The sequence below is a fragment of the Gastrolobium bilobum genome, unplaced genomic scaffold (genome assembly GCF_033153095.1).
Source record: "Gastrolobium bilobum isolate Gb01-03AN ecotype WA unplaced genomic scaffold, APGP_CSIRO_Gbil_v1 utg35429, whole genome shotgun sequence".
Lineage (NCBI taxonomy): Eukaryota > Viridiplantae > Streptophyta > Magnoliopsida > Fabales > Fabaceae > Gastrolobium > Gastrolobium bilobum.
In genome coordinates this window covers 35,397-49,815 of record NW_026895783.1, presented here as the reverse complement: position 1 = coordinate 49,815, position 14,419 = coordinate 35,397, and the positions used below count along the sequence as shown (strand labels likewise).

General features: G+C 34.7%; 2 protein-coding genes across 3 annotated transcripts; one reads left to right on the top strand and one right to left on the bottom strand.

The window, feature by feature from the left end:
- Positions 1–225: 225 nt before the first annotated feature.
- LOC133295991 (protein SULFUR DEFICIENCY-INDUCED 1-like) lies at positions 226–3,005 on the top strand. Of its 2 annotated transcripts, XM_061494934.1 has the most exons (4): positions 226–433; positions 1,436–1,648; positions 1,944–2,099; positions 2,311–3,005. In XM_061494934.1, the coding sequence occupies exons 1-4, from the start codon at positions 320–322 to the stop codon at positions 2,710–2,712; spliced, it is 885 nt and encodes a 294-aa protein (XP_061350918.1). In that variant the 5' UTR covers positions 226–319; the 3' UTR covers positions 2,713–3,005. The 2 variants fall into 2 exon arrangements, with proteins under 2 accessions (XP_061350918.1, XP_061350919.1); XM_061494935.1 differs by lacking the exon at positions 1,944–2,099.
- A 6,528-nt stretch (positions 3,006–9,533) lies between these two features.
- On the bottom strand, positions 9,534–10,173 carry LOC133295994 (uncharacterized). The gene has a single exon (XM_061494942.1). It carries the CDS (start codon positions 9,965–9,967, stop codon positions 9,641–9,643), a length of 327 nt encoding a protein of 108 aa, XP_061350926.1. The 5' UTR covers positions 9,968–10,173; the 3' UTR covers positions 9,534–9,640.
- Between the last annotated feature and the right edge of the window lie 4,246 nt (positions 10,174–14,419).

Below are 14,419 nucleotides of genomic sequence, written 5' to 3'. Positions count from 1 at the left end.
TTGCTGTACACAAAAGTACAGTGGGTGAAATGAAACAATGATAAACAAAATAATGACACGTGCCACATACCAATTAGCTATTGGTACATGATTAGTTGTTATGTGGGAAACTATGCATAGAGGGAATATGGACGCAGTCCCATCCAGATTCATAGTTGCTTGTGTCATAGATTCCTTGTATATATTATCCTCCTATCTCCTTATAATGAGAGTAGATCCCCCTTTACATTGAATCTCTCTCTTCCTCATCATAAGGGGGCATGTGTACCTAAAAACAAAAGAAACATAAAAGACTTGGTTTTGTGTGACATAGAAAGAGATGGATGGAAGTGTCTGCAAGAAGAGTTCAAAGGGAAAGAAAGATGACCTCTATCATGTTATTCATAAGGTACCTTATGGAGATAGTCCTTATGTCAAAGCCAAACATGCTCAGGTATATGCTTACCATTTTCAATTTTGTTTAAGTTGGAACTATGATTTGGTATCTGAAAGTACTATTGTTCCTGCATAAATGAAATCATATATATATATCTTCAAACCTGATAACTGCACCATCTTTGTAATTCTTGATATTTGTAATCATTGAAATGTATGCTTATGGGGTTGTGTGAAACTGATTTTGGTTCCAAAATAGAAAAAGTTTTAGTAGTGCTTTACTGAAAAAATACTTAATTATTCTGAATTGACCAATATGCACATATATCTATTATGCTGAAACAAAAGTTGCTCTGTTTGTTTATGAAGAAAATATGCCAAAACAGAAAACATATGGATATGTAATAAATTACCATAAACATTGACTTCAAGTTGAAGTGTCTAACATTTCCACTTGTATTCAGTTTTACTTCTTTTACCATGATATAGTAATAATTATAATTCCTATTTTATCGGATTTGGTGCTTTGGTAAGATTCAGAAAATCTTACAAACTCAAGAATCTCTTTTTCTTTATATTCCTTTTTTATTTTTGAAGCTATTCATATGATATATATATATATATATATAACACTATCTTTTTTCTTTCCGTGGGGCTCCAAAGACATGCTCAAACTTCGAAGTTTAGTTCTCAAATCACTGAGTGTGAACAAGACTCTTACACTGGCCAAGATAAACAATCCATTCTGACATTATTGTAATATCTTATAGAACTACTTTTATATTTAAGTATTATGTAGATTGATGTTTAGTATATATATGATTGTCATTGAATTATGAGAAACATATGTAGTAATCTGCTTTAAGCATCATATCTGCTTTCATTTGAGTTGAGAGTGTAAATACACACATACACAACTAAAATTGTTAGCCAAATCTCTTAACTATAACAGTTGAAGTATTTTCTTTATGTAATCTTTTTATTGTAATTGAATGAATAGTCATAATTTGAAACTAATTATTATCATTATTTTCTTGGAAACAAATGGATATGAACGCAGTTGGTTGATAAAGACCCAGAAGCAGCTATAGTCTTATTTTGGAAGGCAATAAATGCTGGAGACAAAGTGGACAGTGCGCTAAAGGACATGGCTGTTGTGATGAAGCAATTAGATAGAGCTGAAGAAGCTATTGAAGCCATAAGATCTTTTAGAGTCCTTTGTTCCAAACAGTCTCAAGAGTCACTTGATAATGTACTTCTTGACCTCTACAAGGTATGAACACCTACATGAACTATACATATATACAATTATAATGTTCATTTCGTCATATTCAGTACTTTTAGCCAGAGGTGGAAATAAAGAAAATAATCTTGGGAGAACTTAATTACCTCTATAATGGGCATGACAATACTCGAACTAGATTAATCGGGTAATTGATGAACCCGTGATATATAAAAAGGGTAAAATTATCAATTTATGTGGTTTCATAGTGACATGTTAATAGGAATTAATCAATTAAACAATATAATATGATCAATCTAATTAATTTAGTTTTTCTGAAAGACAGAAATGTGGAAGAATAGAAGAGCAAATTGATTTGCTCAAACGAAAGCTTAGATTAATATACCAAGGAGAGGCCTTTAATGGAAGGACCACAAGGACTGCTCGCTCTCATGGCAAGAAGTTCCAAGTTTCCATAAAGCAAGAAACTGCAAGATTATTGGTACTTAAATCATTGACTTTGTTAGACCTTATTTCGCATTTTCTTTTTTTCTTCTTGCTTAGATTCAAACTTCAAAAAACAATGCACATCATGAAAATTTTAAACAAAATGCCAAACATGTATTTTAAATCATGAAACATGGTCTTCATGCATCTTTCAATATTTTTTCCCCCCTAGAATTCAGATTTTAATATATTGATTGATGTTGTAGGGAAACTTGGGCTGGGCCTACATGCAAAAGACAAACTACATGATGGCTGAGGTGGTGTTCAAGAAAGCCCAAATGATAGATGCTGATGCCAATAAGGCTTGCAACTTGGTCTTATGTCTTATGAGACAATCTCGTTATGAGGAAGCGTTGCTTGTTCTTGAAGAAGTTTTACAAGGAAAACTTCCAGGGTCTGATGAAATAAAGTCCAAAAAAAGAGCTGAGGAATTGCTTGAAGAATTGAATGCCAACATGCCTCAACCTCAGTTTATGGATACTTTGGGCCTTGATGATGACTTTGTTAAAGGGATTGATGAATTACTAAATGCATGGGGAACAAATAGATCAAGAAGACTTCCCATCTTTGTTGAAATCTCTTCAGTTAGAGATCAATTGGCATGTTAATAGTTTAACTTTTTTCTTATGTTGTGTATTGGTGTGTTTAGGATTAGGTTCTTGCAAATAGTTCTGTTGGTGTTTCAAGGCTGCTGTTGATGTCCTATTTTTTAGGAGTTAATTAGTTATTTTTTAAATTGATTAGTCTTTTGTTTAGGAGTTTGTTTACTGCATTTTACTGTTATTGCTTTGTTAGTTTGTTGTTGATTTTGTGGACCAACAAAATCAGCTGGTTAGTAGCAACCGCATGAGCTCAGTTTTGTATTTAAAAACAAGTTCATTAGTCAGAATAAAATAAGCTGTTGCACAATATTGTTTCTGATGTTTGTTTTTCTCATAAAAGATCAACATTGGTATCAAGAGCCTTCTTGATCTTAAGGGGCTGTGAGTGACTTGAGAAATTAATGGAGGGAGGATCGAGTGGTTTTTCAGCAATGGCTCCACCAATATTCGATGGAGAAAATTATCAAGCATGGGCAGTGAGAATGCAAGCCTATCTAGAGGGTTGCGATTTTTGGGAAGTTGTAGAACAAGATTATGAAGTTGCTCCCCTTCCTGATAATCCAACCATCAATCAGATCAAGTTTCATAAGGAGAGGATAACAAGAAAAGCAAAGGCAAAGTCTTGTTTATATGCTGTTGTCTCACCTGCCATTTTCAGCAGAATTATGGCTTGTGAATCAGCTCAAGCTATTTGGGACTTCCTCAAAGATGAGTATAAAGAAGATGAGAGGATTAGAAGCATGAAGGGGCTGAATCTAATCACACAATTTGAGAGATTGCAGATGAAGGAGTCTGAAACAATTAAGGAGTATTCTGATAAGTTGGTAAATATTGCAAATCAAGCAAGAGCTCTAGGCACCGACCTCTCTGATAATAGGCTAGTGCAAAAGGTTCTTGTCTCCTTGCCCGAAAGGTTTGAAGCAACCATTGCATCTTTGGAGAATACCAAGGATTTGTCTCAAATCAAGTTGGCAGAATTGCTAAGTGCTCTGCAAGCACAAGAGCAGAGAAGGTTAATGAGGCTTGAAGGAAGTACAGAAGGAGCTTTGCAGGCTAAAGAACAGCATAATGTAAGATGGAAGAAAGGAGATGACAGTAGTGGTTCAGAAGCTGCTGCAGGAGAGAACAACGCAATCAACTCTAAGAACAATTGGGGCGGGCATTCCTCATGTAAGCATTGTGGAAAGCAGAATCACCCACACTTCAGATGTTGGAAGAGGCCAGATGTGAAGTGCAGAAAGTGTCATAGGCTTGGACACATTGAAAGGTTCTGCAAAGAAAAAGGAGATCAACAACAAGGTGAGGCACATGTTGCAGACCAGCATGAGGCAGATCAATTATTTGCTGCCTCTTGTTTCTCCTCTAGTGCTCCATGTGATAGTTGGCTTGTTGATAGTGGTTGCACAAACCACATGACAAGTGATGAAAAGCTATTTAGAGACCTTGACAAGTCATTGCAGTCAAGAGTGAGAATTGGAAATGGAGAGTATCTAGAAGTGAAAGGTAAAGGGACTGTAGCAATAGAGAGCTATGCTGGAACTAAGCTGGTTTCTGGTGTGATGTACGTGCCTGATATTGATCAGAATTTGCTGAGTGTGGGGCAGTTGGTAGAAAAGGGATTTAAAGTGATATTTGAAGAAGGAAAGTGTTTGATCTTTGACTCAAATGGTCAGGAGCTATTCAGAATAAAGATGCAACAGAAGAGTTTTTCTCTAAATCCCCTTGAGAAGGAGCAAGCGACATTCAAGTGTCAGGCTAGTGATTCAGAAATATGGCACAAAAGGTTGGGGCATTTTCATTACAAAGGCTTACTATTCATGCAGAAGAATGAAATGGCAACTGGGTTACCAATCCTGGAGGAGCAGATCACAAGGTGCAAAGCTTGTTTTTTGGGCAAACAGACAAGACTTCCTTTCAAAGAATCCACCTGGAGAGCTACAAAGAAGCTACAACTAATTCATACAGATCTTTGTGGTCCTCACGTGACTCCTTCACTAAATGGCAGCAGGTATTTTCTTATCTTCATTGATGATTATACTAGAATGTGCTGGATTTATTTTATGAAGCAAAAGTCAGAAGTTGCTGAGATATTTCTGAAGTTTAAGAGATGGGTTGAGACTCAAAGTGGCTGCAAAATTCAAGTCATCAGATCTGATAATGGAACAGAATACACTTCACAAAGGTTTAACACTTTCTGTGAGAAAGCTGGAATTGAGCATCAACTTACTGTTCCTTATTCTCCACAGCAAAATGGAGTTAGTGAAAGAAAGAATAGAACCATTATGGAAATGACTAGGTGTCTGCTGCATGAGAAGAATCTACCAAAAGAATTTTGGGCAGAAGCAGCAAACACAGCTGTTTTTTTGTTAAGTAGACTATCTACAAGGGTACTGGAAAAGAAGACACCTTTCGAAGCTTGGTTTGGTTTCAAGCCATTTCTAAAAAATTTGAAAGTGTTTGGTTGTCTGTGTTTTTCTCACATTCCACAGGTCAAGAGAGACAAGCTGGGAGAAAAAGCTGAACCTGGAATTTTCATTGGCTATAGTCTGGTGTCAAAAGCCTACAAGATCTATCAACCACAGACAAAGAAGGTGATCAATAGCAGGGATGTTCAGTTCCTAGAAGATGATTAGTGGGACTGGACAGATGAGCCACAAGCAAAGCATAAGGAGGTCTCACTGGATTATGATGAGCTAGTAGATGATGATCCAATTAGAGGTACCAGATCTCTGACTGATATATATCAGAGGTGTAGTGTGGCTGTTTTGGAACCTTCAAGTTATGAGGAAGCTAAAAGTGATCAGAGGTGGATGAATGCTATGAAGGAAGAGTTGGCTATGATAGAAAAAAAATCAGACATGGGAGCTAATAGAAAGACCCGAGGACAGGAAAATGATTGGAGTAAAATGGGTTTTCAGGACCAAACTCAATCCTGATGGCTCAGTGAATAAGCATAAAGCCAGGTTAGTGGTGAAGGGATATGCACAGGTTTGGGGAGTTGATTTCTCAGAAACCTTTGCTCCGGTTGCAAGACTAGATACAATTAGAATGATTCTTGCCTTGGCAGCTCAACAAGGATGGAAAGTGTATCAGTTAGATGTGAAATCTGCTTTTTTGAATGGAGAGTTGCAAGAGGAGATTTATGTTGAGCAGCCAGAAGGCTTTGTCACACCAGATCAGGAGGAGAAGGTTTATTTGCTGAGAAAAGCTCTCTATGGTTTGAAGCAGCTCCTAGAGCATGGTACAGCAAGATGGATGAGCACTTGCTGGGTTTGGGTTTCATAAAAAGTCTTAGTGAATCCACTTTATATGTCAAGAAGTTAGCATCTGACTTAGTGGTGGTGTCTCTTTACGTGGATGATATGCTGGTAACAGGGAGTAATAATTCTCAGATTACTGCATTCAAAAGGGAAATGATGAAAATGTTTGAAATGACTGATCTTGGTGAGATGTCATATTTTTTGGGGATGGAGGTTAGACAAACTGAAAATGAAATTTTTATCTATCAAAAGAAGTACTTGAAGGAGATGCTGAAAAGATTCAACATGGAGGAGTGCAAGAGTGTAAGTACTCCAATGGGTCAAAAGGAAAAGTTTCAAAAGAAAGATGAATCGGAATCTGCAGATGAAAGAGTTTATAGGAGTTTAATTGGTTGCCTTATGTATCTCACTGCAACTAGGCCAGACATTATGTTTACCATAAGTGTCTTGTCTAGGTTTCTTAATTGTCCAAGTGAACTGCATATGGTAGCTGCAAAAAGGGTGTTAAGGTACTCTTTCATATGGAATCAAATTCTGCAGAATTCAGAAGTTTAAGTTGCAAGGGTATTCTGACAGTGACTGGGCTGGATCAGTGGATGATATGAAAAGTACTTCGGGTTATTGTTTTACATTTGGGTCAGCTTGTTTTTCTTGGTGTTCAAAGAAGCAGGAAATAGTGGCCCAATCAACTGCAGAAGCTGAGTTCATTGCAGCTACTGCAGCTGTAAACCAAGCATTATGGTTGAAGAAGCTGATGGATGACCTGCATTTGGAGCAAAAAGAAGGCATAGAAGTATTTGTGGATAATCAAGCTGCTCTAGCTATTTCACAGAATCCAGTATTTCATGGAAGAACAAAGCATCTTAAGATCAAGTATTATTTTTTGAGAGAAGTGCAGAAGGCTGGAGAAGTGAAGCTAATGTACTGCAGTTCAGAAAACCAAATTGCAGATATATTCACCAAGTCATTTCATGTTAGTCGATTTGAATTTCTCAGGGAGAAGCTAGGAGTGTGCAGCACTTGATCCAGGAGGAGAATGTTGGTGTTTCAAGGCTGCTGTTGATGTCCTATTTTTTAGGAGTTAATTAGTTATTTTTTAAATTGATTAGTCTTTTGTTTAGGAGTTTGTTTACTGCATTTTACTGTTATTGTTTTGTTAGTTTGTTGCTGATTTTGTGGACCAACAAAATCAGCTGGTTAGTAACAACCGCATGAGCTCAGTTTTGTATTTAAAAACAAGTTCATTAGTCAGAATAAAATAAGCTGTTGCACAATATTATTTCTGATGTTTGTTTTTCTCATAAAAGATCAACAAGTTCCTTTCTTTTCTAATTGCCTATTCTTCTTCTACCCTTTTTCTTCTTAAAATGGTGAGGTGAAAAATAGAATGAGGTTTGCTTGTACCTTGTAATATTATAATAAATAACACTCAAGAAATAAGTAATTCATTTGTTTGATATCTAGTTAGCTTGAGTTATGATGCACGAGTGCTTTACAATTGGTGGCATAATCGTATCAAATTCGTACTCCATATCAATACTCTTACGGTGCTATTGTAAGAAAAATGATCAATCTATCCTTATTTTAAAAATTATTTATCAGTCTTGCATGCTTTCAAAACTATTCATCAATCTATTATATTTTGACAAAAATTAACTATTTTTGATTGGGAGAATGATTTATGTAATTGCTGCTGAAATCATTCCTTCTTCCACTGATACAAAAACAACAGAGAGAGAAGAGAATATGATAAAGAAGAGAAAATTTTGTGTTAGTGGTAGAAGAAATGGAGAAATCATTCTCCTTTTTTGATTATTTGGTTTCCACAAATTTAACATATGTCATTATTGCATAATTAACACGTGTCTTGTTTTTGGGATCCACATGATCAACAGTGATCAACTTTGGTCAAAATAAGATAGATTGATAAATAATTTTAAAAATATGATAAATTGATAAATAATTTTAAAAATATTGTTCAGGCTTGCTTGGATGAATTTCTTTTCTTATAAAACTAACTTTGTGTGTGTGTGTTTTAACATACCTTTTTGAAACAATCAAAAATTGAAAAATAAATTAAAATATACTTTATTTTAAATCCAAAATACCTAAAATTATTTCTTGAATATTGTTCCAAATATAAAATAGCTCTTGTTTAAAAAAAACAATGCATACAAAATTATTTTTTAAAGCCCATCTAAACGCTCTTAATATCTAATAAATTATTATTATTATTATATTATTGAATTGTTGTAGAGTTAGAATTAGGAATTAGGTAAATATTCCTGAATGAGTATATAGTATTTCATTGTAAAGGTACTCAAAGAGGTAATGGTATGGACCAAAATTCTTAGAGAGTCACGAATGTGTTATCTCATGTAAGATTAAGAGAGAGGAAATGTGTGCGGATGCTCAATATTTTTGCAAAGTAACATCTCATTAAATGCAGGGATGCTAAATGCTTCTTCAATGGAGTAGAGGGATATCTATATGTAAGAGTAATATTCCCTAATCATATGAGAGATAATATGAGCCTGATCGTTTGTCCAATTCCTCACCATTGCAGTGAGGTTTTGCACCACAATCATATATGTGTGCAGAAGGTGAGCTATATAGGGAGTGAGAGATTTTCTAAGATAAGGTCTATGTACTCATAATGGGGACTAAATATATCCTTTGTTTGTAACCTTTATTGTGGGAACTAAATTCTCTTTTTTTTTTTTTTTTTTTCAACATGAGAATGCATGTGTTAAATCACAACTATCAATTGACAGATTAACAATTAGCAATTAAAATAATCATTTCCGTTTTTTTGTTTTACAAATTTTGTCATTAAAATTAGGACCGTTAATTTATTAATAAATGAATATGATATGACACATGATATAATCATGTTGAAAGAGAGACATGTGAGAGGAAGTATATAAATATTTACTTATTAAATGGGCAATAAAATTTGTCCATGAATATATAATAAAACGATAAGTACTCAAGATAGTCTTGTAACTCAACTGATACTTAACATAGTGGCAGTAATTAAAGAGAAACAAAGTTGAATACCAACTATACCCAGTTCGTACTCAATAAGTGCTTGATTATTCAAAATGATAATAGACATTTGACTACTTTCTGACATTCTTTTCTCCTTTTTGAGGCCTTTCTATGACGCTCTTCCTAAGAGCTCCAACATAGTATGATTCATTAATTGTATCAAACAACAAAAAACAAACCCTTAGTTGTATACATTTGTGAGATATATTTAGCTTTAAAGACACGAGTTTACACTGTAGCCCAACTAGAAGTGTAATAGAGGAAAATCAACCATTCTAACTCATTTTTATATCAATATTTATCATATGAAAACATCAACATACATATTCTTCTGATCTTTGTGTTTTCGTAGGTCATGAACAAAGCCAATCAATAATAATAATTAAAAAAATTATTACCCTTTTCTGAATATGTATGTATCTATGTATGCACTAAGAGAAGACAAAGAGAAAAAATGAATTCCAAAAAAAGAAAAAGAAGAAGAAGAAGAGAAAGTTCTTTGAGTAAACCGTTTAATTACCTAGTGTAGTTGATGATCCAAATTAGTATAAAGGAAAGAAGAGAAGACTAGGAAGAAAGATAACGAGAGATTTAATCTAGAGCTACAACTTTCTTCACATTTTCTACATCAAAATTGCATATCGCAAACTGTCATTTACCATAAGATGATTCATCTCAGAAATTTGTGCTAATTCACCAGAGGCCCAAACCCCATCAGAAGCATTAACATGAGGATTAGAGACACATGAGAGTATTGATATTGGAGCATGAAGAATAGTATAAATAAGTGAAAAAACATTCCACCCACGTTGTCTTGTTCCTCTGTTATTACCTCCAAATATTGGTAGTTCAACCACGTTCCCTGCTTCAAACATGTTCTCATCTGCCACCTTTGAGCTTTTCTTCATCTTCTGAAGATTTCTTCTCACTACAGCTGCAAGACACCGCATCTTCAATTATCTGCTGTTTCTAGAAATTTAAAAAAGAGATCATTAATTAGCACTTACAATAGTCCAAGCTAGCTCCAAAGCTTTTGAACCATTCTTCGAATATAAAGGTTAATATGAACTCTAAAGAAGAAATCAAATATATGAGACTTTTGATAATGGTGTTAGGTGATGGTAGTGGTGCTAGTGCTTGTGTTTATCACCAAAGGTTTAAGGGTATCTTTTAGTTTTAAAGAGCCAACCGACTAACACTATCATTATTTGTATTGAGTTGTGGGGTCTATCAAGCCCAACATGCCGACAAAGCTTCCTAATGGTACATATTACATAGTCTTCTTTTTCCAAATTTTGGGTTGCATTTGCTGAGCTATGCTTCAGTTACACAACTGATTTTTACTATTTAAGCAAACAAAAGGGTCAATTTCTTTTAAGGCATAGCTTTGTTCATTTTGGGTACAAATGTCCCAAAACACATGAAGCTAAATGAAAAAAAGGGATGATGCAGATATAGATCTTCTCAGAATGTATATATGGTGACCAATCATTTGGATCAGTAACTTTATGATCATGTGTATAGAACAAGTTGTCAGTTTGATATGCAAAGTTTTGTAGGTTCCCCAAAAATTTAGCCTATGTGGGAGAATCGATGCCAACACCCCCAAGATGTGATGGAGACTTATCTCTACTTATATTCCTTTTCTTGCACCGGTGAAATCCAGCATATACATAGATGCACATATATCTTAATTAAATAAATTAAACAAAAACTGAGGTATTGGATTATGAATAAACCAAATAAATTTTGCATAATCTTCATACGTAATCTTGCCTGTACCTAAAGGGGGTGGTCTTAGAACTTCTTGATAACGCTAGAGAGCTCCACATCAGTTGGTTAAGTAAATCCCTTAGTTGGAGATAAGATGGGAATAACTGCAAATATAATTTCAGAATAATTTTTGTGTTGCTTATGGATTGAATAACATAAAATTTTATTGTAAATACTCTTTAATTTGTGTGGAATAAAGCTCGGGTAATGAAGAGATATGAGTTATTGGTTTTTGTCTCTTTCAGTACTGTGGATTAGATTTTGAAACCTGGTTTAGTGATTAACAAAATTTTAGAGGTTTGTGTTGTCTTTGAATTGATTTTTTTTGTCCAAAACTTATATTATTTGAACAATCAAACAAGTACAAATATTTTATATTATCCCTTATTTTAATAGCAAAACAGACTAAAGTGTCCAAGTTAGTTCAACAGTGAAAAAAAAAAAAAAAATTTGTAGGTAGAGAAATAAACATATCTAGGCCAATATTCTTCAACGTGCTTGTATAGGGGATAAGGCTCTATGAGGAAAATATTTTCAATACTATGATTTTTTTATCAAATATAAAAAAAGGAACATATTTATATTACCCTTATTTTTATAGTTATTTTTTCTTATATCTCATTTTTTTTTTATAAAAGTGTATCTATTCCCATTGCACATTTTTGATGACGTCTAGGGAGCGTTTGGTATAAGAGATATTTTTTTTTACCTGGGAAAAAATATTTCTAAGAATATGGTAGGAAACTATTTTTCAAAGGAAAGTACTAAAAAGGTGTTTGGTAGATCAAAATATTGCCGGGGAAGTAGGGTTAATTTTACTGATACTACATTTGGTTGATGGTAAAATATTGATGAGAATGTTAATTGAATTTACCAAACTACCCCTCTTTTTTCAATTTTGTATGTCTATTATTAAACGTTAGTTTTAGTACGTGGTCCATCTCAGTATGTTGGAAAAGTTATATATGAAAATTTCCATTAGCTCTGTCCCTGTAACCGGTGTTGTGGGTCATTGACATTCATCACAGTGCACAGGACAGCTGATGAAATGGAAAATGAATGGGTGTAAGTTTTTTGATAGCCCTGTTGCATTCATAATTCCTCTCCCCACGAGCACCTTACAGCCCACTGTATAAGGCCTTCACTGATATATATATATATATATATATATATATATATATATATATATATATATATATATATATATATATATATATATATATATACTTCTTAGACTGGCTGAAGTTTTATAACACATGGTGTCTGGCTGTGATACAAGAGGGCGTTTTAGTCAGAAAAAATTTCACTCACAATCCACAATCAACGAAAAAATAAATACCACAGGTAGAGAAGGATTTTTTTTTATCCTCATTTTAGTTAAAAACTCAAATGCTCGGGATATTTTTTGCCTAGGAATTACTTACTATCTTCATACCAAACATGGTGAAAATTTATTACCAAACCCAGTTGCCCATCATTCCAATCAAAAATCTCATACCAAACACCCCCTAAGGTAATATAGATCAAGCCATATCATGGACTTGAGACTAGTACGGACTAAATATATTATATATATATATATATATATATATATATATATATATATATGAGATTAATATTTTTTATGTTGTAAGAAATAATTTTATCTCTTACATACATTTAAAAATATGTGATCCATTTTTTTCTTTTTCGTCTCTTCATATGGGCCTTATGTGTAACATCCCCAGCCTCGAGCCGGTTCAATTAAGATGCATATGATACTTAACAGAAACAGCGGAAGACTTAACTTACGAAAATACGAACTAACTTTTTCTTTTTCTTTAATCCTTTTTCACATGACATATCACATTGCATACTTCTTCTAATTTAATTCTTATTTTAAGGAGACGAAAATCGGACAGAGTAACCTCTGTAAATCGAACAACTGGGGATTTTCCAATCCCACTCTCAAGAGTTCCTGATAGACAGTTTAAACAATATATATTTCCAGAAGTACCAGTCATGAAAATATACTCAGATACTCATCTATGGGCGCATGCTGAACTTGGCTCCGTGCCACAAATCTAATAGCATGCAAGCCAATACATAACATAACTGAATACTACATAGTCATATCATCATGCCTGAATACATAAATGTACATGTATCGAATATGAACACTATGCAACAATACATCTTTTCCAAAAATACGTCTAAAACAAATAGTAGCATCCGACCACCCAGAACTCCACATCCTCATACTAGTACCTCTAGCCACGGTTAGTGTCCTTGTCCCATGAGGCTCTTCAATTAACTGTGTTCCTGAAATCATATCCCCAAACGGGGTTAGAGACGAATCTCTAGTAAACTCCAGGTTTATGGAAAACCCTTCATACCCTGGGCTCACTTCCTGCATGACAATCAGATACATAATATACAAAATATCATATAAGCAATTATCATAACTGAACAAAGCATATATACATATCTTATCAAAGACAAACGCAGTCATTCCCAAGGGATGACCCCAAGCAAAAATCAACGCACGTAACAAATATCTTTTACAAAAATCATCACAATACTCACATCAGAACAAAACGTGTTATATCAGAGACGTACGCAATCGTTCCTAAGGGATGACCCTAAGCGGAAATCAACGTACGTAACAAATATCATTTACAAAATCATCATACATATCCCATAAAACATGTCATATAATCAAATATCATAACTAAACAAAACATATACACATATCTTATCAGAAACGTACGCAGATATTCCCAAGGGAGGACCCCAAGCGGAAATCAACGCACGTGTTCCCAAGGGAGGACCCCAAGCGAAACCAGAACATATCAGAGGCGTACGCAGTCATTCCCAAGGGAGGACCCCAAGCGGAAATCAACGCACGTGTTCCCGAGGGAGGACCCCAAAGCGGAACCAGAACATATCAGAGGCGTACGCAGTCATTCCCAAGGGAGGACCCCAAGCTGAAATCAACGCACGTGTTCCCGAGGGAGGACCCCAAAGCGGAACCAGAACATATCAGAGGCGTACGCAGTCATTCCCAAGGGAGGACCCCAAGCGGAAATCAACGCACGTGTTCCCGAGGGAGGACCCCAAAGCGGAACCAGAACATATCAGAGGCGTACACCATCAGTCCCGAGGGAGGACCCCAAAGCGAACATCCGGGTACTATACAATCAATGGCCAGATATTGTTACAGAAATCATATTACAGAAGTCATATCATAACAAAACATATCATATTAACACATATCAAAGTAAATACATCAAAACAAAACATATCATATTATCATATAGCTCTATATGAATGCATCTATATCATATATCTCATACATATCATACAACCTTACCACAGTCCGTACACTATGGCGGAACACAAAGTAGGAGCGAACCCCATAAACATAGAGCTTACCTCTTGGAGCTTTACAATTTGCTTACTTGAAGAACAAGCTACTTATCATGCTCCACGAGAATCCAAACGTTCACAGTCCCTAGGTACACCTAGAGAAGGAATTCAACACAAAACTCAATAAAATGATATAATGCCATGTAAATATACAAGACACACACTTTATTGTTTATTTTCTTTTTACTTAATCATATTAAGTCATGAGTGGGTGGTTCTTT